At 39.9% G+C, this 27003-nt stretch overlaps 1 protein-coding gene across 1 annotated transcript in view; it reads right to left on the bottom strand.

Moving 5' to 3' along the window:
* Positions 1 to 7455: 7455 nt before the first annotated feature.
* Positions 7456 to 27003, bottom strand: part of ube2h (ubiquitin-conjugating enzyme E2H (UBC8 homolog, yeast)) — a 111846-nt gene continuing 92298 nt past the window's right edge. Inside the window, exons 4-7 of the mRNA XM_072562868.1 lie at positions 25698 to 25737; positions 23057 to 23109; positions 9132 to 9260; positions 7456 to 8455 (exon numbers count right to left, since the gene is read on the bottom strand). Of these exons, the coding sequence (XP_072418969.1) occupies positions 8331 to 8455; positions 9132 to 9260; positions 23057 to 23109; positions 25698 to 25737 (347 nt within the window). The 3' untranslated portion in view covers positions 7456 to 8330. The remainder of the gene's footprint in view (positions 8456 to 9131; positions 9261 to 23056; positions 23110 to 25697; positions 25738 to 27003) is intronic.

Below are 27003 nucleotides of genomic sequence, written 5' to 3'. Positions count from 1 at the left end.
AAAACTCTTCACAATGCAAAGTTACACAAGTAAATGCAGACAGTTTATGAAGAGCAATACTTGTTTTGCTAGTGTCACTGCAGAACATTAACTACAAGATATTCTCTTCCTGAGCCATTCAAACAGTGACCATGGGATATTTTCTATGACATAACAGCTGAGCCAAGAATCTCATCGGTCATCTGCAAGGGTAGCCTGATCAATTTTGCTCTCCATGTTGCAGAGACATTTAGACTGCCTTGGAATTATTCTTGCGAAATATAGCACAATAATTCCCACAATATAGCACTAGTGTCAGATGGACTGGATGGCCTTACTCTTTTGTATTTATCTTTGGATTTTAAATATTAACTCTATTATTGCAGTCAGACTTGCAACCATATTTACTAAATTAGGTTTCTTTCTCAAATTTAGGAACGAACTCCAGGGATTCTGATTACATTTGTGAAGAATGGCACTGGCAGTTTTACAGTCAAACAATACACAAAACAAATGAGTCTCTTAGAAAAGGAGCTGCATATGCCAGGAAATAATTAGGACTGATTCTTAGTTGATGCCAAGTTGACTGAGCATATTCAAGCTGACATTGGAGCCACAAAGGAAGTGGTCTCATCAATGTCTTTGCAAAATGGGACAGGTTTTCCACTCAGAATAGCTACCCTGCACGTGCAAATCACAGATGAGTCTCCAGCATTAGCAGCCATGACACTTTGCCTTCAAGGGCTAACTAATAGCTTGCTCTCACACACTGCCTCAGCACACAAGACAAATACTACCTTGGGCAAAGTTTTGCAGGGTTTTTGAAGAGGCTGATGTAGAATTAAAGCGCAAGGTCTACCCCTCAATCATACTGAGCACAATAAACTGTTAATGGTTCTGAAGTCTGCAGGGCTCCATTAGAGTGTGCCGTAGACACAGCACTGCATAAGGCAATACAGATGACCAAAGGTTTAATGAAAATGCAAGTTCTAAAAGGCTTAATTGGAAGCACACTAGCTTTGGGAGCGCCTGATGAAGGACTGCCGCTCTGAAAGCTAGTGTGCTTCCAATTAAACCTGTTGGACTATAACCTGGTGCTGTGCGATTTTTAACTTTGTACACCCCAGTCCAACACCGGCATCTCCAAATCATAAGTTCTAAAAGAAGTATCCAAAAGGAGACTAGAGGAGGAAAGGAATTCCAGACAATATGCAAATTTTACTGCCCACCCCTCACCCCATAATAATTTATAAACATATTTTTATTTACATCAAAAAGTAAGGACCCAACTAACAGCAAAAGACAATTTAGGGCTATGCAGTAATTTAACACAAATGCACCAGGGATGAAACAAGTGCACTTCATTAAGTATGTTTTTACACCAGATTGGTGACAGTTGTCCTTCAGGCTTACCAATATTCAATGCATTAACAGTTTTTGATTAAATCTGTTTGTGGCTGAAGTGCTGAGAACATTATATAAAACCAGAGTGCAAAAACAAGAGACTCAGAAAAAATTGCAATAATTGGATAGCTGTGACAGAGTCAGCACAGGTATGGCAGAGCAAATAACTCCTCCTATACTGTAAGATTCTAAATAGTATTTTTTAAAATTCAATCAGGGGATATGGCTTTACTGGCTAGGCCAGCATTTATTGCTGTGTAATAAGTTACATTAATACATGGATTGCCAAGTACTCTTATTTATACATTGACTTTTTTTAAAAAATAGTTTACACCCTGCATATATATATATGCAATAATTCATTCAAGCTTTTTATATTTGAACTTCAAGCATATTCACACTTACTTTCCATGTGACATTACTTGTACAGCCATATGGCAGTAAATATATCACAACAGGACATCAAGGCACCCTAAAAGCCAATCACTTTCACATCTTAAGTAAAAACAACAATGCTGGAATCAATGGTCAGCCAGCATCTATAAAAAGAGGGAAAGTAAGGTTGAAGTTTCAGGTTGACTATTTTTTCGTTGAGTAGTTCATCAGCAATTGGCAAGAGAAAATGAAATGTTTGTGATTAAGGAAAATCTAAGTCAGAAATAATAACACTGTAAAAGCGGGAATCAATATGGAGAGAAATTAGAGAAACAATAAGTGTATTCAGCAGTGTGACGAGTTACCAACAGGTGTCCCCTATCCCAAGTATGAGTAACCATCGTGTACTGGAGGTGCCAAGTGGACAAGGCAATTTGGCCTCCAAGGTCCTCACTAGCACAGATACCAATCTTCAACTAAATCAATTTAATTCGCATGATACTGTGAAACAGCTGCACAGATTGGAGCGCGCGCGCGCACCCTGGTAACTTCCCAGCTTCTCTAAAGGTTTCAGCTTCAGAATGAGACAATTAATAATCAACGATTTTATTTTCATTTATCAGCAAAAAAAAAATGGAAAGAGTGCAAAGTGCTATCAAGTAGCTTAGTTATTCTGAATTTGGGTTCTGATAGGAACACTTGGCTCCTAATCTCATTCCAGCCTGTTCAAATCTGAACAACAGTGCTGAATTCCACAAGTGAAGGGACAGTGACTGCTCTTGACATCAAGATGGCTAGGATTCCTTGATCAATGCTAAATTGAAGTCAATGGAAATCAGGATTAAATCTTTCTCTGGTTTAAGTAATTCCTAGCACAAGGGTGATTGTGGTCACTGGAGGTCAATTGTCTCAGCTATTGGACCACTGCAAGAATTCCTCAGGGGATGTCCCATTTAATTCATAAATAACTTTCTCCAAATCATAAAGATTAGACGGAGGGATAGTCACTGATTGTTGTGCTCAGTTCCATTCACAATTCCTAAGGATAGTATAACAGCCCAAAGCCATAAAAGATCTGGGCAGCACTCAAGATTCAGCCGTTAGGAGTAAGTAACACTTGTGTCATTCAAGTGTTGGACAATCACTCCCTGACATGTAGGAATGTTCACCCCAGCATGACAATGGTAAAAACCAGAAATTTAACTGGATAAGCTACAAAGTCAGTGAGAAATTGGGCATTCTTAGACACCTGCCCAAGACAATTAGGAGTGTGACAGAATACCTCCCAGAAGTCTTAATGCATACAGTTCCAGGAATACTCAATGATGTAGCCCATTTGACTGGGAGGACCTTATCTACAACCTTCAAGGCTCTCTCCTTCAGGGATATAACGCGGCCGCAGTTTATACCAAGTAACGCAGTAACTCACCAGTTTAACAGCAATTTTTTAAGCAACCTCTGCCACCTAGAAAGACAGCATTATCAGGCACCTGGAAACATCAACTGTTTTGTAATTTTGTTTTATTCTTTTGACAGGATGCAAGTGTTGTTGCACTGAATCACTTATGAGGTCATTTCAGAGGAAAGAGTTGAAAAATGTGGTGCTGAAAAAGTACAGGTCAGGGAGCACCGGAAGAGCAGCATAGTCAACATTGTGGGCATAAGCCCTTCAAAAAAAGTAAATTTGCAATGAAGGGCTTATGCCCGAAACATAGACTCTCCTGCTCTTCTGATGTTGACTTACCTGCTGTGCTTTTCCAGCGCCACACTTTTCAGCTGACTCTCCAGCATCTGCAGTCCTCAATTCTTTCATTTCAGAGGATAGTTAAGAGTCAGCCACATTGTTGTGGGTTCTGGATTAGTGGTGCTGGAAGAGCACAGCAGTTCAGGCAGCATCCAAGGAGCTTCGAAATCGACATTTTGGTCAAAAGCCCTTCATCAGGAATAAAGGCAGTGAGCCTGATGCGTGGAGAGATAAGCTAGAGGAGGGTGGGGGTGGGGAGAAAGTAGCTTAGAGTACAATGGGTGAGTGGGGGAGGCCACCAGACGCCTGGAGGAATAACGCATCTTCTGCCTCAGAACACTTCAACCCCAGGGCATCAATGTGGACTTCAACAGTTCCCTCATTTCCCCTTCCCCCACCTCACCCTAGTTATAAACTTCCAGCTCAGCACTGTCCCCGTGACTTGTCCTACCTGCCTATCTCCTTTCCCTGCTATCCACTCTACCTTCTCCTCCCATACCTATCACCTTCATCCCCTCCCCCACTCACCCATTGTACTCTATGCTACTTCCCCCCCACCCCCAGCTTATCTCTCCACGCTTCAGGCTCACTGTCTTTATTCCTGATGAAGGGCTTTTGCCCGAAACGATCGCGAAGCTCCTTGGATGCTGCCTGAACTGCTGTGCTCTTCCAGCACCACTAATCCAGAATCTGGTTTCCAGCATCTGCAGTCATTGTTTTTACCACATTGTTGTGGGTGTAGTGTCATGACCAGGTCACAAATGACATGTGATCTAGAGGCTTTTGAGAACAATGACAGCTGTCATGGTCGCCAGCATTGACTAGTTCTAGTGTGGTGACATTTCCAAGTCAGGATGTTCTGCAAGGGCAAATAGTGAAGTCGCAGTAGTGTGCACTTCACCCACCTTTGGGCCAAAGAACTTCAACCCAACTTCACCACATTGATTCAGTGGTTCAAGATCACTCAGATCACCATCCCAAAGTCAATTAGAGATGGGCAATAAATACTTGTGTCAGTGACAACCACATCCTGTGAATGAGCACAACAGCAAGAAAAAGCATTTTTTGAAACTATTTTTTCATAGGATGAGGATAATGCTATCAGCATTTGTGCCCATCTCTCATTGCCCTCAAACTGAAATGGCCCAGCAAGTAGCTCAAAGGGCTATTAGAAGTCAGCCATAATGCTTTGGGTCTGGAATCATTAGACTAGACTAGAAAGGCAGATCTTCCACACTAAAGGATATTAGTGAACCAAATGGTTTTTTTATTTAAACTACAATTAATATCATTATCACCATAACTGAGACTAATTTCATGGTCCAGTTTTTATTTATTTAAATCCACCAGCTTCCATGGTAGGATTTGGACTCATGACTTCAGAGCACTTAACTCTATGGATTGCTAATCCATTGATGTTACTTCTGTGACCACATTCCCAGTGGTTCGGGGATAGGAATTCTCCAAAACAGTGAGCAGGATGTCTTGACATATTTCTCCTTTGTACTCCTGGGAGACAACTGTCCACTACTTGATCAGGCTTCCTTTTTCCACTGCTAACCTTCTGCAACCATTCACACATTCTCCAGGTCTCAAATATATATTGTGTTAATCCAAGTTGTCTTGCGTGCTGAGTGTGTCCAGCATGTGTTTTAATGCCAAGGTATTGAAATTAATTCCTATTTTGCCAGCGATACATACCTTACTTTTACACAACCACTGTCCCAAACACCTTTTCACCTAAGTGCATGCAGTTCAGAATTGCACTGAGGGTCGCATTTCAAATGTTAAAACTCTTTACCTTCAATAAGTTACTTTGAAATTCAATAAATACTAGGAAGCCATGGCAACCATTATTCACAAGATCTCATTGCAGTAGTTAGTTAAATACTCAGTTGTGTGTATATGGCATTGAAGGAGGAATGTTGGCAGGTACTGAAGAACACTGTATACAGCAGCTTTGAAAATCTTTAATGGGCACATGAACCACAAATGCCACAACATTTTGGATGCTATGGCAGGAATAGGCCGAGTTGTACAGAAAGGCTGTGCATACACCAATCTCTGGACGTTAATGTGGTCATTGTAACTGGTCACCAAACAGACAGACGTGTTTGATATTAATAAAACTGAACTGCTGGTAGTGGGTTAGTGGAAGAAGACCAAACATCCTTCTGCAGAAACCAGAATCACCAGGCTGCCATGTCAGTTTATTGGGCAAGAAACAAATGCATTCACAGATTATACTTTACCTCCAAATCACTCTTACTCCATGAACTTCAGCATCAATACCAGTCGTGATTACAGATGGAAAGAAAGCTTGCAACATTTACCATAACCCAGGAGCAATAGTGAATTCAGTCAACATAACTAACTACTCAAATAGGAAAGTCCTTTAATACTCCCAATCCAGGTTCTCTCAGAATCAAAAGCAAAGTACTGCAAATGCTGGAAATGTAAACAAAAAAAATTTAATACTGGAAGTTCTCAGCCAGCCAGGTAGAACCAGCTGAAGTTCTGAGGGTTGATGACATTTCGTCAGAACTTGCAGCATTAATGTGAAACATTAGGTCTTTTTCTCTCACCACATCAGCACTGTTTATTTCTCTCATTGACTAATTTAAATGATGTATCCAAATCTCTGTCACAAATGGAATGGTACATATAACCGGGATGGCTATTTCCAAATATTAACATCAAGACTGTTGAATGACAGAACACAAAAGAGAACTGAAATGCAGACAAACAGTACTGCACAGATTCTTTAACTGTTAAGAACTGCAAAAGACTTTGTTTGGAAATCAGATTCGGACATTAAAACTGCTTAGCAGCTGTGCTTGCTAAAGCTTTATATAAAAATGGATGATCCAGAGAAAGTGGGCATTGTTGTGAGCAAGATACAAGCCCTTCACCTGCACATAAACTGATATCAGGTTGATTAAATCTCCTCTGGTTGATACCCAAAATAATTGGTGCAGTTTCAATGTCAGTACAGCACAAAACTCTCGGAAATTAGTATGTGGGAAATATTCTGCTGATACAGTTTCTTAATGCTATGATCCCTCAATTTGGGTAACATGAAACACTCAAAACTAAACGGTGTAGCAGGTTTACTCTGAACATGGTTGGGTTGCAATGAAAGGGAAAAAGTGAGGACTGTAGTACTGGAGATCAGAGCTGAAAATGTGTTGCTGGAAAAGCGCAGCAGGTCAGGCAGCATCCAAGGAGCAAGAGAATCAACGTTTCGGGCAGGAGCCCTTCTTCAGGAATGAGGAAAGTGTGCCAAGCAGGCCAAGGTAGGGAGGAGGGACTTGGGGGAGGGGCGTTGGAAATGCAACAGGTTATTTGAGAACATGGCTGAAGAGCGTTCCACCTATCGCATTTCCAACGCCCCTCCCCCAAGTCCGTCCTCCCTACCTTTTACCTTAGCCTGCTTGGCACACTTTCCTCATTCCTGAAGAAGGGCTTATGCCCAAAACGTCAATTCTCCTGCTCCTTGGATGCTGCCTGACCTGCTGTGCTTTTCCAGCAACACATTTTCAGCTCTTGCAATGAAAGGGTAGATGGGCGAGAAATAAAACAAGATGAAACTTGTAAAATCCTTCAAAAGAGGCAGCCCAGACATGGTGAGTGTATCAGCCACCCTATACGCTCTATCTTCTGAATTTGGGTGAAGGTGTCTCTCTTTTAGAAGGAGCACAGCAGCTGGCTTTGCATCTGAATATAGTTTGTGCATTCGGTGAGTATATGAAATGTGAAGTGCTCTATTCCCAAGTATTCCACATCTTGTCTTGATGAGTGCAAAGTTCATACAAATGGGAGGGGATAGATGAAAAATCAATACATGCTGCGAGGAGGAAGATCCAATGTCCCTTTGTTGTACAGCTGTATTTACAATTGCTGGCACAGAATCCTACGCAGGAAAAAAATTTCAATCAATGTCAAATCAACTATTGTAACAATGAAAATATACATTTTTTATTTGAAATCACCAGCGAGCATACTAACTAACCCTAAATAAGTCAAACAGGTATAAGTCAGCACATAGCAATAGGCCATTTAAAAAAAAATCTATATAGCAAGATAGGGTGCCAGCAAGTATTTCCCCAATAATAATACAACGTGCTAATTAGAGTAATCAAGTTCACCACTACCTAGTAATTACTTAATACTATCCTTCAGGTTAAAGCCACAAACACTAGGTTTTTTTTTAAATAATTAAATCTGCTTTACGAACCAAAGTCCTAAACAAGTTGTATTCTTCCATATCATGCCACAATAAAAAAAAGATGGATAATCTGTACGTCCATTTTTATTCACGAGGAAAAAAATAGAAACCAAAAATAACATGCAGAGCAAATAATGTGTTAGTTTTTCTTCTGCTAATAAACCTTCCATTGTGCTTCGATTTTACTGAAACTTTCTGTTCTCTCTAGCGCTGTTTTTTCTGATCGAGAAGCAGACAGCATAAATAGTCACTCTTGCTTGGTTGATATCCCGCTCTGCACCAATCCATTGTTCGTTTTTTCTTGCTCTCTTCCATTTTTGGGTCAAAACATGTTACAAGTTAGGTATACCAAAGTTATGAGATAGCATGCATTTGGGCCTCACAGCTAGTGGAATGTGCGGTAAGATGCACTTCAAGTTGGAGAAATGACCAAGGAGAGAAAAAAACTAGGGTGATAATATACCAATGCTATCCATAAAAACCTGGTTTTAGTAATAAAAAAAACTTGCTTTTTTGTTTTTAAATATGAATATTATAGTCTGCTTTTCAATGGTTAGGAAATTATATAGTCTGTCTCTTTGAAAGAGGGTGGTGACACTACTACAATTCCATATCCTGGGCCTCATCCTCGGAGAAGTCAGACATGGAGCTCTCTGATGAACTTTCACCTGCACCCTCCTCTTGTTCCTTTAATGCCTCTTCTGTTGCGTATTTTTGGATATATTCTGTGAAAAGTGTTTGGGTTTGAAGGAGGGAGGGAAGGAATAAAAAGAGACTTGCATTTAGTATAGCAACTGCAACTTTACAAAATCTCAAATGCAATAATATACTTAAGGAAAATGCCACACAGCATGACAGCACAAAACAGCAGTGAAGTGAATGCCTAGTTAATTTGCTCATTATTGACACACGCTCTTTCTAATATAATGTCGTAATCTCTCCTCATTACAGTTGAATGTCAGCGAAGACACCACTTCAAAGCTGGAAATCCTCAATCTCAGTGAGTACTGCAGTAAAAACAAAATGTTGCAAACATGTATCAGTCAGCCACAAAGAGACTGAAAAGGTAACACTTTGGGTGGATCTACCGGTAGAATGTGGGATCAGATAACACTGCTTCACTGGGTAAAATCAGCTGAACCAAAACAACACCTTAGGCCAGTCTGATTTACACACACACCCAATCCACAGTCAAGTTGCCCACAAAGGCAGGTGCAAATACAACAGTCTTCCTCAGGGAGGTTAGACTCCACCACTAGTCATGATACTGCTCATTTAGGAGAACTCTATGCCAGCACTGGATTCCAAATATGCCAGACTAGCACCAAATCTCTCATTCCACAACCATATAACCTTGTATCATATTCACAGTTTTAATATAAATCTAAAGGTAACCCTTACCTTTTATTTTCTGTTTGTACTCTTCTGGTCGATGGAGGTACATTGCGGCAGCATCACCATTTAAAGGGTCAATTGGATTGGGATAGGCCAGCAGCTGAGGCAGGAACGACTCAAATATGTTGGTGAGGTCTAGTAGGAAAATACAGAAGCCAAATTACTCCCTTGCGTAACAGCAAATTTGTAGTGGGACGATCAAAAACTATCCCACAGACACTACAGTCTGCTCTTAAGACAACTGCTTATGTTAGGTCAAGTATGAAATGCCCTCATTACATGACAAGGAATCTGAACAAAAAGATTGATGTTTGATCAGCAGGGTATCAGATATACATGGGTGATCACCACCATACCTGAACAGCCCTGAATTTAAACACAAATACCCAATCAGGTCTCTTTCCTTGACTGTGATTGCATACACTCTCCATTTACTTAATTCTGGAAGTTCAGACATAGATTGCCAAAATTTAGGAATCTTCAACTATACACACAGGCACATAACTAGTTAAACTCCAAAATTTACCTTAATGCAGTTATTTGAACAGCTAGAGTCATCCGAACAATTAGAGATGTCCAAATTTCTCAGCTCAACTTGTTAAAACCAGTGATTGAACACAACTATGCAAGTGAAATTACCCAATAATGACATACCTAAAACAAAATATTTCCAAACTACCTTGCAGCCCTTGTCACTAACAACTTCATGCCTCAGCTTACTTAAATTGCTGAACCTGAAAGATGGGTAAAAGCACATTTCTAAACCTTCAAAATCCAGAGAACACCATTTTTAAGACGTCCAAACCTCTCAAAAGCTCATCCAGAATTGGCTTTGTACAAAGTGCATAAATGAAGGTTTAAGAATGGGTTTCAAGGGTTAAATCATAGGAGCTCACAGAATGCATTGGTTCAAACTTCTCACCAACTCACTTGAGGGGGAAGGATAGAATTGCAAAAAGTCCAAAAACAAATCTAATCTGCAGATCCCATTAAATCTGGCAAGCTATCAACAGGAGCAACATAGGGTGATCGATACTACATTACTGAGGTAAAGACTGCTTTAGATTGAAGTTTAGGGAATCTTGCACCGATACAACACATGACTTTGTTTTGCTTTCCTTTTCAATAACTTTCTTGCCATAAATGGGCATGCTGAACTCAGCTTTTGAAATCAGCTTTAAACTAACTTGGGTGATAAATGGTGAAAGTCACAACGGACGATTAAGGAACTGGGTGAAACTACTCCAGAGGCACTGTGCTCAGTACTTAAGAAGTCAGAAATGACAGCATACATAACAAACATGTTACCAGGCCTAAGGCTCATTTTCACCTCCAATTAACATGCATTGATTTTATAGAAATTGGTGTCACTTGTTTTCTTCTCTTGAAAATACTGACATCTTATTTGGTGTAGTTTCAGGAGTGTCTCAGCTATCTTACCCACCCAGCTTCTATTGGTGTGCAAGGACTGTCAGCAGGCTGTGGCATATTGCTTGCGCTCAATCTAATACTCAGATGTCTATATTGATCAGTGTAGACTTCTAAGTGCCTTCAGGTTGAATTTAACACTCCAACGATTTCCAACTTAAACCATAACTTTTCACAGAATATAGATTACACTCAGCAGTTTCCTCAATCTAAATAGATCTATTGAGAGCAATATTTTCTCAATCTTATTCAGTTAGATTGGCATTGGGTTTTGGTCTCAGAACACTGATGGATAAGGCAATATTTGTCATGAAGCACTTCGTAACATTGTGAACCGTTAATGAATGTCCTTTTTCACAATGCTATTTGAAGCTAGATGGAATTCAAGTCTAGAATCCAACTCAAGATCGACTGAATGTTGCTCAAGAATTACATTTGAAAATTCAAACCAAGAAAAAAAATCTCAAAGTAATTGGACTCACCTTATTTCAAAAAACAACTTTTAAAAGAGATCAAAAGTTTTTGATTCTGAAGGAAACTGATTAACCAATCAAGAATATTTATTCAGCATTGCAAAGAATTTTGAGTATCAGAAACATGACTTCAGACAGATGTGGTGAAACAAGACTTCAGCAAATTCTTGCTAAAACAAATCATGCAAACATGAGACAGGTTTCTGGTAGGAGGACAGATCACAGAATCTCTGCAGTATGGACGCAGGCCATTTGGCCCCTCTGAAGAGCATCCCACCTAGACCCACCCCCCTTCCATACCCCTGTAACCCTACATTTACCATGGCTAACCCACCCAGCCTGTACAATCCTAGGCACTGGGGGCAATTTAGAGTAGCTAATCCAGCTAATGTGCACATTTTTGGATTGTGGGAAGAAACCCATGCTGATATGGGGAGAATGTGCAAACTTCAGTCATCTGAGGGTGGAATTAAACCTGGGTCCCTGGTGCTGTGAGGCAACATACTAAGAACTGAGCCACCTGTCATTGGTGAACAACTTTACTGAGATGGAAAGAATGACATTAACTGTAACTACCAGAGTTCAGCAGTTATGCAAATGCCTGGACTCAGTACAAATTGTTTAAATCTGATACATCAATGTCCAATGAAATCAGAGGCAACTGAGAAATTATGGGACCATTTGAGCAAAAAATAAATAAATATGGGCTAATGTCAACTACAACAGCACATAGAAAAGGAAAACAGATCAAAAATGAAATTCATGAACAATAAAGCTGAATAAGACGGAGGTGTGCAATAGACTCAATGTTGAACCAAAGTGATCAATAAAGTCGACTGATGTTGAAGTATACAGCAAAAACTGCAGCTCCACTGGGTACAAGTCAGAAGAAATCAAAAAATGTACAGCATGCTGATCCAAACTACACTGCAGTTTTCACCAGGTTCAGGCTGCTCAGAAACACTGGAGACATTCAAACACTTTTAAAAAAAGCAATGAAACTGATGTTTAGTATCAGATGGTTTGATGATGGACAATGGTTCTTTCAACTTTCAAAGCTGGTAGCAAAGAAGTAACTTCAGAGGTGTGCAAGATAATAGTTGAATGATGAAGACATGAATTAAAACTCATCAAGGATGGCAGATTAGGAGATGTGTTAAGATAGCAACATGTGAAAGTTCATGGATACCACTGCAATCCAGGGCCAACATCTACAGTGAACGGTTGAAGCTCAAATCTTTGCTCAGAGTTTAAGCTAAAGGCTGAACTATAGGTGGAATGGAATGGGAACAAAGTTACTTGGATTCTTTGTACCAGATTGCAATCACATCACTTGGGAAATGGACTTTTGATTTGGTCAATATCAAGGGCAGGAGGGTTTGACTGCAACTGAGGCAGATGAGAGGACCTAAAGGCAAGGAACAATGTTCCCTTTAAACTATGCAGCTGCGCAGACTTCAGAAATTCTGGTAGGCCAACTAATGTGCTAAACTACTGACTTCTAGTTCCAGAAACCACAATATGTATGGAGCGTGAAGGTCCATACAGAGGCAGTAATCATAAGGGGGGAGAAGTATGAGTGTTAGCTTCTGGAAATGCCCTACAGGTTTAATGTGTTCTCAGCATGCTCAGATTAGAGCAGGGGCTGCAAGGCAGCTGAACAACCAACTGTGGCATAGTGGTGCAGGAAGCCGCAGTGGGAGGAGCACCAAAGAATTTAGTAACAGTAGTAGGTGATAGTATAGTGAGGGGTTTTGACTCCATTCTGTGCAAAGAGAGTATTTAAATGGCTGAGTTGGCAGCCTGGTACCAGGACTGAGGACAACTGCTCAAGGCTAGTCAGGAACTTGCAGTAGGAATGGAGGATCCAGTGGTTGTGATGCATGTAAGTACCAAAATAAAGAACTAGGGAAGATGTTCTGCACACAATACGAGGAGCGAGACAGGAAATTAAGAAGCAGAACCTTAAAGTTTATAACTGCAGGATTATCACCCAAGCTTTATGCAAATTGTCATTACATAAATTAGCAAAATGAAGATATGGCTCAAAGACCGACATTAAAGAAGTGAGCCACTTGTACAAGTTTAGAGTCATAGAGATGTACAGCACAGAAACAGGTCCTTTGGTCCATCGGCCATGCCGACCAAACATCCTGAATTGATCTAGTCCCATTTGCCAGTACTTGGCTCATATCCTTCTAAACCCTTCCTATTCATATACCCATCCATATGCCTTTTCAATGCTGTAATTGAACCAGCCTCTACCACTTCCTCAGACAGCTCATTCCATACATACACTACCTTTTGCATGAAAACAGTGCCCCTTAGGTCCCTTTTAAATCTTTCCCCTCACCCTAAACCTATGCCCTATAGTTCTAGACTCCTCCACCCAAGGGATAAGACCTTGTCTATTTACCCTATGCATGCCCCTCATGATTTTATAAACTCCTGTAAGGTCACTCCTTAGCCAGGGGAAAAAGCCCCAGCACGATTCAGCCTCTCCCTATAGTTCAAACTTACTGAAGAAAGCAGGCCATTGAGTTGGTCTAAACTTGACTTGTGCTGGGGTCAATATTCTTGCAAACTGCACAACAAGCAAAGTAAAGAGGGGTTTACCAAAACAGAATAGGGAGAAAAGATTCAAATAAAGAAAGATGTGTTATATCAAACAGACAAAGTGGTACAGGAGAAAGAAAACACAGGAATACACCAAGATTAGATGCTACAAATGTAACTGGAAAAAACTAAAAGCTCTGTCCCTGAATCAATGCAGTATGCACCAGGTAAATGAATTGACAGAGCACACTGAGGTGAATCAATATGACCTGGCAGACATTACAGTGCCATGGGCTCAGGAAAATATGAATTGGGTAGTGTGTGTGATTTGTGGTGTTTTTGTGCGTGCATGCGTGGGGAGGGGGGAGGGGGTTGACATTCAATAAAAATAGGAAGCTACATAAAGGTAAAGGGATAGCTCTGTAAGTTTACTTGACAGAGATGACTTTGGTTCAGGAAATCAGAATGTGGAACTGCTTTAGGTTTCAGTGAGAAATAGTAGAGGGGAAAGACGTTGTTAGAGAGCATAGTCTATGGGGGGCCTGAACATCAACCATAATGAGACAAAAAATATACAACAAGAAATAGTGAGAGATAATGGGAAGAATATAATCATGGATGACTTTAATCCACATATAAACAGGACAAAAGATGGCCTGGATGAGTTTTTAAGAATGTTTTAAAAATTGTTTCTTAGAGCAGCACATGTTTGAACCAATCAGACAGCAGAACATATTTAGGTTTGTAGTTGCATATGATCTCAGACTTCAAGAATTCCTTGGTAGCACTGACCACAACTATACTGAATTTTGCATCCAGCTTGAGAGAGAGAGAGAAGACTGGGGCTAAGACAAGCATTTTAAACAAATATGGGCAACTATTTGGACATGAAAGCTGAACAGACTGAGGTGAATTGGCAAACTACAGGATAATCGAGACAGTGCACAGACATTCAAGGGATTTTTAGAATGCTCAGTATATTCCTATTGTAAAGTACAATTCCAAAAGGAACAACCACATCCATAGTTAAATAAAGTAGTTAGGAAAAGCAGAAAATTTAAAGAAAAAGCATATTACTGCACAAAGATGAGACGCCAATAAGAGCTGTAAATCAGGAGATCAAAAGGGAATGGGGAACCTGGTGAACTTACAATCACAAGTTAAGTGGAACTAACCAAACTGATAAAGCTGCAGGCTGAAAAATCTCTCAAGAACCAGATGGACCTCATTCTAGGGTTTTAAAAGAAGTTACTCATGAGGTAACAGATACAAGGAGGTCAATTATCCAGTTTTTCCTATAATCAGGTAAAGGTTCCAACAGACTAGAAAGTAGCAAATATGACTGCGCTATTCAAGGGAGGCCAGTCAGCCCTATATTTATACTAGGCAAGGAATGAATCAGTCCAAAAAATTATGGCTGCCCACATGGAAAAACTCAACATAACTAGGAACAGTCAGAATGGGTTTGGCAGAGGAAAATAATGTTTAGCCATTTTATTGGAGTTCCCCGAAGGAAGCAAATCTGCAGTCAAGTTTGCAGATGATGAAAAAAAAAGGTGGAAAGGCAAGTTGCGAGAGGGATACAAAGAATTTATAGATAAATACTGAAAGTGCTGTTACTCAGGATAAAAAGGAAGCCTGTGGACACACTTGGACTTTCCCAAGTAATTTGATAAGGTGCCACATCAAAAGCTACTGCAAAAAATAAAAGCCCTGGTATTGGGGTAACATTAATTTGATAGAAGATTGGCTGGTTAGCAGAAAAAAAGTATACAAACTGTCTTTTTCCAATTCCCTGGATGTGACAAGTGGAGTCCTGCAATGATTGGTACTGGGACCTCAGCATTTTACAATTTACATCCGCCAAATTTGATGAGAAATCAAAGGCATGGCAGTTAAATCCACATTCGACACGAAGATAGGTAGGAAAGAATATTAAGACAAGCAAGTTATAGATGGATATAAATAGGTTGAGTAAGTGGGCAAAAATCTGGCAGACGGAGGTATGGGCAACGTGAAGATATTTTATTTTGATAAGAATAAAATATACAGAATCAGTTAAATAGAACAGAGTGGAATAGAAATTCTATTCTATTCAAATAATATTCTGCACTTCTTTATTCTTATCTGGGTGGAGAATAAATGCAGAATTCGGAGCTGCAGAAGGATTTAGATGCTCTGATGAATCACAAAAAGTTAATATACAGGTACAGCACATATCAAAATGGCTAATGGGATGCTATATTTTATTACAAAATTATTTGAGCCTATAAGGATGGATAATATGTTCCAGTTAAAGAGCGCACCGGTGAGACCTCATCTCTAATCCTGCATGTGCAACTTTGGTTTCCTTATTTCAGGCTGGATGTAAACGCATTGGAGGCTGTTCAATAGAGATTTACTGAGTTAATAACTGGAATAAGTGGATTATCTTAGAAGCATTGGCTGGACATGGATTTGTTTTCACAGGAGCTGGAAGAGTGAGGGCGATATGATTGAAGTGCATAAGTTCCTAAATGGTCTTCATAAACTGCACATGCAAAGAGTGTCTCCAGAAATAGAGGACATAGCATTAAAATTATGGGTCACCATTTTAGGATTGGTTATTTTTCGGCTTGGCAATCTGCAACCAGTGGGGTTCCACAGGGATCAGTGCTGGCACTGCAACTGCTTAAAATACATTGCTTCCTTTCTTGAAATCATTAAATCTGCAGCCAAATTTACAATGATGAAAAAAAAAAGGTGGAAAGGCAAGTTGAGAGAGGGTTACAACAGTTTATAGATAAATACTGATAGGTTAAATAAATGGACAAAAAGTTGGCAAATGGAGTTTAATATGTTAAATTATGAAGTTGCTCATTTTGGAAAGTGGAACAAAAGAACAATTTAAATAGAGAAATACTGCAGAAAGCTGCAATCCAAAGGGACTTGGGATACTTACTGACAAAACACAAAGCTAGCACACAGGTGCAGCAATTAATCAGGAAGGCTAATGAAAAACTGGCCCTATTTCAAAGGAGTATGAGTGTGGGACAATCTTCTGCAACTATGTAAGATGCTGGTGAGAATACATCTGGAGTACTGAGAGCAGTTTTAGGCCCTTTAAGGAAAGGTACCATTTAATTGGAGCCAGATCAGAGAAGGGTCACTAGGATGGTCCCAAGTATGGAAGAACTGTCTTATAAGCAAAGACTAAACAAACTGAGCTGCTACTCACCGGAGTTTAGAACAGAGGCGATTTCACTGAAACACACAGGATTGTTAAGAGGTTGACAGGGTAAATGCGGAGATGGTGGTTCCACTTTTAGAGTGTCCAGGCCTCAGAATTAAATGGTGGCAATTTAAGACAGAGGCTAGGAGAAATTTGTTTTGAGGGTTGAGTGTTTTTGGAACTTCTTACCACAAAGGTCTGCAGGCAGACCTTGTGTATATTTAAGGCTGAGCTAGATAAACTCTGAAATCAGGAGGAGAATCAATGGCTATGGACAAAACACCAGAAGGCTGACGCGAGGAATGTCAAATCAGCCATGATTCGAGAGAATGGCAGAGCAGGCTGGAGGGGTCAAATGGCCTACTCTTTTTCCAATTCCTCATGATCGTATTACCAGAGACAAGGAGAAATGTTTCCAAAATAGAGGAAGACGAAGCAATGACCTCATTCGACGTTACAGCACTGTTCACCTCCATCAACATTGATCTAGCAAAGGAAACACTCGCCACACTTTTAGAACAGACCATCACACACACATCAACCACCAATCACATTACCAACTAAAACATCATGAAGCTAGTGGATCTGTGCCTCACCACCCACTGCACATTCAACAACATAGTCTACAAACAAACCAACGGCACACCCATGGGATCTCCGCTATCAGGATTCATAGCAGAAGCGGTAATGCAAAGGCTAGGACAAATAGCCCTACCAATCATCAAACCAAAAATCTGGGTTTGCTACATAGATGACACCTTTGTCATCACAAAGCGAAACAAAAGAGAACAGACATTTATCATCATCAACAATACCCTCACAGGCATAAAGTTCACCAAGGAGGAAGAAGCTGACAACAAACTCGCATTTCTGGACGTCACAGTAGAAAGAAAGGACAAGGGAGAATTACAAACCTGCGTATACAGAAAACCAACAAACACTGACCAAATACTCAACTTCACTAGCAACCATCCCAACACACACAAACAAAGCTGTATCAGAACACTATTCCAACGAGCCACCACACTGCAGCACAGACAAACTTCGAAAAACAAAACCACCTATACGACGTATTCAAGAAGAATGGATACTCAAAAAACTCAGTGCGCAGATTCCTCAAGAACAAACCACGACAAGCAGACAAAACACAGGCCAGAAACCCTACCTACCTTACCATATATCAAAGAAGTTTCAGAAATGACAGCCAGACTACTGAGACCCCTCGGAATCCTTGTAGCACACAAACCCACCAACACACAAACAAAAACTAAAACTTAAAAGACCCAGTACAACCCATGGACAAAACCAACGGCATCTATAAAATTCCATGCAAGGACTACCACAAACACTACGTAGGACAAACAGGAAGAAAGTTAGCCACCAGGATACATGAACACCAGCTGGCCATAAGATGACACGACTCCCTCTCCCTCGTAGCCCTACAGATGAAAAAAACCACTATTTCGACTGGGACAACACATCTATCCTGGGACAGGCTAAGCAAAGATATGTCAGAGAATTCCAAGAGGCCTGGAACTCCAACCACAACGCCATAAACAAACACATAGATCTAGATGCCATCTATCAACCCCTCAGAAAACGAATAGGAAATGACATCACCACAAACTCCAGGAACCCCATCCAGGAGAAAGATATAAATAGAAAGCAGGAAACAACAGCTTTGCTTCACTTGGAGGTCACCACTGATGTTACCTAGCCAGGTAATGAAACATCTGGATATCAAACCTATAGCTCAGCGAGCAAACTTACACCCTAAACCTCAACCTGAACTTCAAACCTTCACAAACCTTGTGTTTCCTCTCTGAAGGCTGTACAACTTTGGAACACAATGCCTCAGAAAGTAGTGAAAGTGGGGTCGTTGAATTTTTTTTCAAACACAGGTGGACAGATTCTTATTATGCAGGGAAACTTGAAGTCATCGGGATAGATGGAACTTTTGAAACAATCCAATCTGCCGGTGGAACAGACTCAAGAAGATGAAGGAGCAAGTGACGAGTGCAGATGCTGGAGATCAGAGTCGAGAGCATAGTGCTGGAAAAGCACAGCCGGTCAGGCAGCATTCAAGGAGCAGGCGAATCAACGTTTCAGGCATAAGCCTGAAAGAAGGGCTTATACCCTAAACGTCGATTCTGCTGCTCCTCCGGTGTGGTCTGACAGTCTGTACTTTTCCAGCTCACAGTATCAACTCAAGAGCTGAAGGGACTAACATCTACTCCTAATTTGTATATTCATAGAACCACACAAGAAGTGCAGAGAGATGCAAATGTAATTACTCACTTCTATTCTTGTGTGGGAGAGATGGAAGGAAATCATACCAATACCGTATGGAGTGCTGAGTGTTAATTTGGTTAAGGCACATTATTGGGCTAGGATAAAGGAACCATTATGCACCTGTGAAACCCAAGCTTTAGCTATGTGTCTTGGGGTTGAGGTAGACAGTCAGGAGGGAGACGAAAATACTTGCTTTGCTACAGCATCTTTCCATCTCAGAAGTCAAAGAGTTTGACAGCCACTGAAGTACTTTCAAAAATCAAGAAAGGCAAAAGTGATTATTACATAGCAAAGTCTCAAACAACAATGTGACAACAACTTGTTCAAGTGATGAAAGAAGAATACATATTATTGGAAATGGAGAATTCTACTGCTCTTCGTCAAAATGAAGCCATTAAATCTTTTGAATTATCCTGAAAGCAGACCTGGCCATAGGATGAAGTCAGCACTGCATCAGTAGTCAACCTGGATTTTGCAAACAAGTTCCCAAAGTGATTTGAACCCACAATCAGACCTGACCATAATAACAAGTAGCAAATAATGAAGAAAGAAATTAGTGCATCTCATCTTGCAAGGTGTGAAATACTTTCATGCATTAAGTTAGAGTGTACCACAATGCAACAAGTTCAATTTTCTGGATTCTGGCACAGTTTGAAAGGAGGTAGACACAAATCAAATAGTAATATTTTAAGAAGAATTGAAAAAACATGTGATGGGGTAAAAAAATGTTACAGGATTATATGGAATGAGTAGGAATGGGAGAAACTGGATCATTCAACTAAGAGCCAGAACAGTAACAAGGGGCCAAATGGTCACCTCGTTTGCTACATTAATCGATTGTGGGAAATAAGGCATTTCTCATAGATCTAAAAACATCCGAGTAGACTCATTCATTTTTGTATTAATTGTTTGACATCACCAGTAAAATTGCAACTAGTCAAACATAATACTTGAGTCAAATGGCTTTTTTTGAAAAAACAACTTCACAGTTGCACAAGCTGTTTAGTGCTGTTCAATCTCTTTTGAGCATAATAGTTCAAAAAACGCAAACATCACAGCCATTTAAACCTGCGAAATGGCAATTAAAAGGTCTCCAAAGCAGTCAAACAACCAGGTGGCAAACTCTGGATATGCAAGTATTAGGTTGGGGCTCTTCTCCCTGGGGCTGAAGAGTGACTTTACAGAGGTTTACAAAATTATGAGGGGCACAGACAGTCAAGCTCTTTTGCCCAGGGTAGGTGAGTCCAAAACTAGAAGGCGCAGGTTTAAAGTGAGATAGAAGATTTAAAAAAGGGACCCAAGGGGAAACATTTGCATACAAAAGGTGTGTGTGTGTATAATGAGTTGCAAGAGGAAGTGGTGGAGGCTGGTACAATTACAACACGTAAAAGGCATCTGGATGGGTACATGAATAGGAAGGGTTTAGAGGGATACGGACCAAATGCTGGCAAATGGGACAAAATTTGGATAAGTAGGACCAAAAGGTCTGTTTCTGTGCTCTACAATTATGACTCTAATCAGCAGAAATTTACTCTTCAGGTTAAAGCAAATTAGCTGTTGGCAAAACTTGTCTAAGCACGATAAATATTTAACTACACTGCTGCGTATTAACTATCTGAACTAGCAAATCAAAACTTGTAAGAGGAAAGGTATAAATGTCATACAAGTTAGATATTGCTTTGCAGCAAATAGTGAGACAGCAATTTTCCATTAGCAATCTATGAGCAGACCAGTTTTGGCAGAAGTGACTCTCCACTTCCGTTAATTTACTGCACAGCACACAAAGATGCCTCTCTTGAAATCGAACAGCATTAAGCAGAAGCTTGATTAAAATACATTTCAGACGAAAGTGAGTACTTGCTGGAGATTAGAGTCAAGAATGTGGTGCTGGAAAAGTACAACAGGTCAGGCAGCATTAGAGGAAGGGCTTTTGTCCGAAACAAGGATTTTCCTGCTCCTCGGATGCTGCCTGACCTGCTGTGCTTTTCCAGCACCACACTCTACTAAAATCAATTTCAGCCAAATTAATTCAGAAAATTATTTTATGCCATTTTGGATTGTATAACACTAAATTTTGAGACCTAGCAAATGCAGAAACAAACATTTTAAAGATAATGTAGATTAAAGATGGAATGATTTCAATTAATAACTAATGTCATTTGACAGAGTACCCCTAAAGTGAGAATTCTGAAAGCCTTTGGCAGGCCCATGCACACCACTTAGCAACACAGGAGGTGGTGCACAAGGAGCTTTTCTTTCTGACTGCAGCAGTTTTATTCCACAGGTGGCATCTCTTAAAACTGCACCAACCTTCTATGGCATATTTGTCTATATTTATCCTATGTTTTCAAATGCTTTCAAAACCAGCTGCCAAGATACACTGGCTCCTTTCTCTCAGAAATAAAGACTATTTTGATGGTTGCTTATTCTAAATAGCTACTGCAGGTTATACGGAATCACTTCATAGCCACATGATCACGTCTCCTCAGCATTTTACAAATCTTGATTGTGCTTTGTTCTCACTTCTCCAAAGATTATTTTTTTATCTGACTGATCCAAGGTCAAACCCGACAATATTCATTCCTCATCTGAAACTACACAACTGCATTTTTTTTTAAACCCTAAAGCATAACGTTTTAAAAAAATGCCTTGCCAATTAATTAGGAAACATACTTTTGCCTACTACTCCTCATCAAATGCCCATGAAACTTATCCCAGCATCTCACCTTTGTGAGCCTGTTTAAAGTTAAGATATTTTAAGAAACAATAAATGACTGAATCCAAAACACTTGGCTTTGCAATTAACTCTCACTTATTAACATTTCATTACCAACTTGTGCGACCATCCAGTTGTAGTTCACATACTCCTCTATTCCATCTTGGAATAGACAAGAATGTGAAAGAGATTAATTCACTTCTGCTCTGCAGAATTCTGGACAATATCTAGGCTTAGGCTGATAAGGGGAGAGTAACATTCACATTACTCAAGCGCCAATGACCATCACCAAAAAGAGATTTTAACCATCAGCCCGTGATATTCAATGGCATTCCCAGTGCTGAATCCCCCATTATCAACATCCTGGAAGTTACCATTGGCCAGAAACTGAACTGATGTAGCCATATAAATACTGTAGAACACAAGAGCAGGTCAGAAGCTACAAATCCTGCATGGAGAAGTTCTTTTCCCAACTACCATTTACAAGGCACAAATCAAGAATGTAATAGAACACTCCTCACTTTCCTCAACAGATGCAGTTCCAACAACAATTAAAAGGCTTAACATGATGAAGGACAAAGCAGCTACTAGATTGGAATCACTCTCATTAGGCATTTACTGCCTTCATCATGAATGCACAGTTGCATTGATGCACTGCAAGGATTTCCAAGGGTTCTTAGATTACACCTTTCTAACTTATGATGTGACCATTTGAAAAACAAGGGCATCAGATACATGGAAGCACTACCATTCAAAGCCCCCTCTAAACAACACACCATCCTGACTTAGAAATATATCACCACTCTCTCACTGTTGGGTAAAAATCCTGGAACTCCAGTCCTAATAGCATTGTGGGTGTACCTGCACCAAGCAGACTGAAGCACTTCAAGAAGCAAGTTCACCACCACCTTGCAGGGCAATTAGGGATAGGCATTAAATGCTGGCCCAGCCTGTGAAGCATATAATCCATGAAATGAGTAAATAAATGGTACAAAACCGAAAACTATTAAGTTAATGCTTCAATTTTGGCTTCTATCATTTTGCTAAGCCTATCATAGATTGTGGTTTATTAGGCTTGGGAAAAGCACAAGAGCAGAATCAGTTAGAGACAGAAATATATTTAAAATACAGTCACACTTTGCTCCCATCTCAACAGTCAAGACAGGAACCCTAGCTCCACCTAATGCAGGATTACAGCTGACATCCAATTTAAATAAAGATGCATTTAAAATTCCTATTTGTTTTTACTACTCACCATAAAGAGCTGTCCACGTCTGGTTAATTACATCTAGACATACTGTTCCTGATCTAGAAATAAAAGTGAAAGAAAGATGCCTGAAACAAGTTAGACAAATAAAATCTTGTAACCCACAACCTTTCAAGGACCATATCAGAACCAGATTCAGCAACATTTCAAATAGGCTGACTTCTGTGCAAGAACATTTTCCCTAACCGAAATCAAAAGACTAAAATATATTTGTTGTAACTTGCAGTGCTGGATTTTAGTTAAATGGTCCACGACAACGGAAGAAATAAAAGGAGTTACTGTGATGATAAAGGAATACAGTTTTCAGGAGGATGATTAATTTGGCATGGAAGAACATTTGCATCAGATAGAGACAACTTCATCTTAGCTACAGGATCTCTCCACTTTATCGGAGTAAAAGGCGGAGGAGGAAAAAGCAAATAAAAATTAAGTCCAAATTCAATGGCAATGGTTGTTAGATTTCTAAAGTGAATACTACAAAGGTATTTTGTCAAAGTTAAAAAGAAATGGAGAGATTTGAGTGGTTAACCGGAAGTCACCTTGAAGTAAAATCAGACCATCTATTGTCCAGGGGAAGCAATGCACTTTTTAAAAAATATTTCACTGCATCCCAAGTTCAGGTTCAGCTGATTCGGTTTGAGATGCAGAATGATGCCAACAGTGTAAATTCAATTTCCACACTGGCTGAGGTGATTGTGAAGGACTCTCTCCAACTTCTCCCCCTATCTTGAGGCATGGTGACCCTCCGATTAAACCACCACCAGTTGTCTCGATTGATACAGCAGCTCTCCGATCTGCGACTTCACTTTTACTTTTTACATTGTAAATTGCATTGTTCAACTGCAGCCAACTGCTGATCAGTACATTCAATCTATGCGAAATAAGGCATCTTATCAACTCACATCTGGACTTGTTTTAATCAAGATGTTTCACTCTACAATGGCATGCCCCAGATGAGAAAACTGGAATCTCTCGTTTAGCTCTTAAAGATGGATAACTGATGCACCTCTGGGTCATGCTATCATACATACAGACATAAAGCAATATATCTCTATTCCCAGAAAAGAAGCCAGCTTGAAGGAGTGACTAATGGCAATGAACTGGAAGTAACATTGAACAGAATAAACTTAATAGAAGAAAGACTGAATAATTCACCCCATCCTCAGTTGCATTATGTTGTAATTTTGGTGGTAAGTACTTAACTAATAGATTCAGAACACTAAACAAACCACATTTGTAGGGAAGCAGCAAAAAGGGATAGAAAATATTTATGGGTGTGGTCTACAGCCTCCAAATAGCAGTGATAAAGTAAGGGATGGCATTAACAGGAGATTAGGAAAGTAAGCAACAACCGTGCTATAGTTATCATGAATGACATCTACATAGACTAGGTTAACCACATCAGCAGTTAGACAGTGGTGGATGAATTCCCTGAGTGTGAACAGCATCTTTTTAGACAAGAACATTGAAGAACCATTTAGGGAACTGAATATCCATTTGGTTTTGTGTAATTAGAAGGTTTTTTTAAAAAAAAATAATCTTGTTAAGAGAGATCCTTTAGAAAACAAAAAGGTGACCACAATAAATTGATAGAATTCTATTTGGATCTAAAAGAAAAGTAACCCAATCTGAAACTAGAGTCTGAGACCTAAATAAAGGAAACTATGACATTAGAGGATGAGTCAGCAGTGACAGACTGGGTAACTCCATTAATAAAACAATGGCTAATACTGAAGGAACAATAAATTGGAACAGTAATATATTCCTTTTGGGCAAAAGAACAAACAGAAAAAGTGGCCCAATCATGAATAACAAAATAAATCAAGGGTAGTATTGGATCCAAAGGAGTCATAGGAAATTCTTATACAAAATAGCAAGCCTACTGCAGTCAGATTGTAGACAGTTTAGAATTCTTCTGAGATACAAGGACTCCAAAACAAGGGGTCAGTTTCAGTACAATGCAGGCCATTTTGGACTGAGACAAGCAGAAATTCCTTCACTCAAAGTTGTGAATCTGTAGAATTTTCTACCACACAAGTCTATGGAGGCCAAGTTATTGCGTATGCCTAAGAAAGAAATAGATTGATTTCAAGAGGCTAAATGTATTAAGGAAGTAAGGGGAGATTGCCAAAGCATGGCATTGAGATAGCAAATCCAACACAAACATATTGAACGGCCGAACAGGCTTGATGGGTCAAATAGTCTGCTCCTTACTTTTGTTTAATCCAAAATACAAACAGTTATTTTAAGCTTCCAAACTTGAGAAATAAAATAGTCCTCCCTTCTTTCCAATATACTGTCTAGATTCCTCTTGCCTAAATATATTTTTTCCAAAGGCAGCATCACCATGGTAGTGCATGGCTCCGAGGATATCACAGTCTTGTAATTTCACTCAGCACTCACAACTAGTTTATGCAGAATGGAGGTTACTTTAGCTAACATGACAGATAAGTAGTAACTTGATGTGCATTTAGATTTCAGACAGTGGAAACACTGGGACTGTAACATCCTCTAAACCCACCCTCGAATAATATCTTGAGATGGAAGTCATGGCCAACTCAATCACCCAATTTGTTCTCTCCTAATACTAAAACATTCTCTTACATGCTGCATGAAAAAAATTACTTACGCTTCATCGATGTTCGGATGGAAAATTTTATTCATAAACCCTGTAAACAAACAAACAAATGGTCACCAACACAAACAGAAAATAAGTGGCAACATTTGAAAGAAGTGAGGATAGAAACAATTTCTGCTGTTCAAGAATGGGGTGAGACAAACTTAATCATCTTAAGACTTGGCAAAAAGGTCTCCAACTAGCATATGCCAAATCTGCAGCACTCCTCAAAGTGGTTCGCAGTACAGTTGCATACCACCAAGGAATGAGAAATCATGCTAATAAACTGGTCTGAATTAAGTTTTGTTTCGCTTTTGTAGCTATGGTATTAGATTAGATTAGATTAGATTACTTACAGTGTGGAAACAGGCCCTTCGGCCCAACAAGTCCACACCGCCCCGCCGAAGCGTAACCCACCCATACCCCTACATCTACCCCTTACCTAACACTACGGGCAATTTAGCATGGCCAATTCACCTTGCCTGCACATCTTTGGAGTGTGGGAGGAAACCGGAGCACCCGGAGGAAACCCACGCAGACACGGGGAGAACGTGCAAACTCCACACAGTCAGTCGCCTGAGGCGGGAATTGAACCCGGATCTCTGGCGCTGTGAGGCAGCAGTGCTAACCACTGTGCCACCGTGCCACGATTATATGTGGTGTCTTTGTACAACAGAGTTACCATGATTGATTCGATCTAATGATTATTGACATACAGCATCCCATCCATCAGCATTCATCATTTTATGGTTACCAACTAAAAGACAATCTTGATCATATACTTGATTGTGCAAACATCTCTTGTCCCAAAATCCTTTTTTTAAAAATGGCTAATAAAACTTTCTACAGCATAGACCAACGCATGAAACTTGGCTCAAATGTTAAATCCAGCAATGTTTAAACTGAAAATCAGAGTGGTTTAAGCAAGTTAGTTATGCTCCAAATGCTGAGCTATATAAGGACAGACAAGGGAAAGTTTTTTTCACCAACCAAACACCCGAACATGATTGCAGAGGCTTTTGCCAGCTTTCAAGCCTTAGGAAAGAGGAAAGGTAACATCAGCATGGCAAACACTAAGTTTTCATACTACATGATGACTGCGGCACTCTTAGGAATTCTCCTGTCTCCAGTCCAGCCTCGATGCTGGAGGGCAAGAACAATCTCATTACCCAAGTTAATGCAATTTTCAAAATCATTTCTTGCCCTATCTTTCAAGATTGGTTCATGACTGGTATTTGAATAGAAATTCTGATGAAATAGTTCAGCTAACCAACAGTAGGTTATTTCCTATGGGGGAACACTACTATATAGCCTGATC

This window comes from Chiloscyllium punctatum, chromosome 44 (assembly GCF_047496795.1).
Source record: "Chiloscyllium punctatum isolate Juve2018m chromosome 44, sChiPun1.3, whole genome shotgun sequence".
Taxonomy (NCBI): domain Eukaryota; kingdom Metazoa; phylum Chordata; class Chondrichthyes; order Orectolobiformes; family Hemiscylliidae; genus Chiloscyllium; species Chiloscyllium punctatum.
This window is presented reverse-complemented; position numbering and strand designations above follow the sequence as displayed.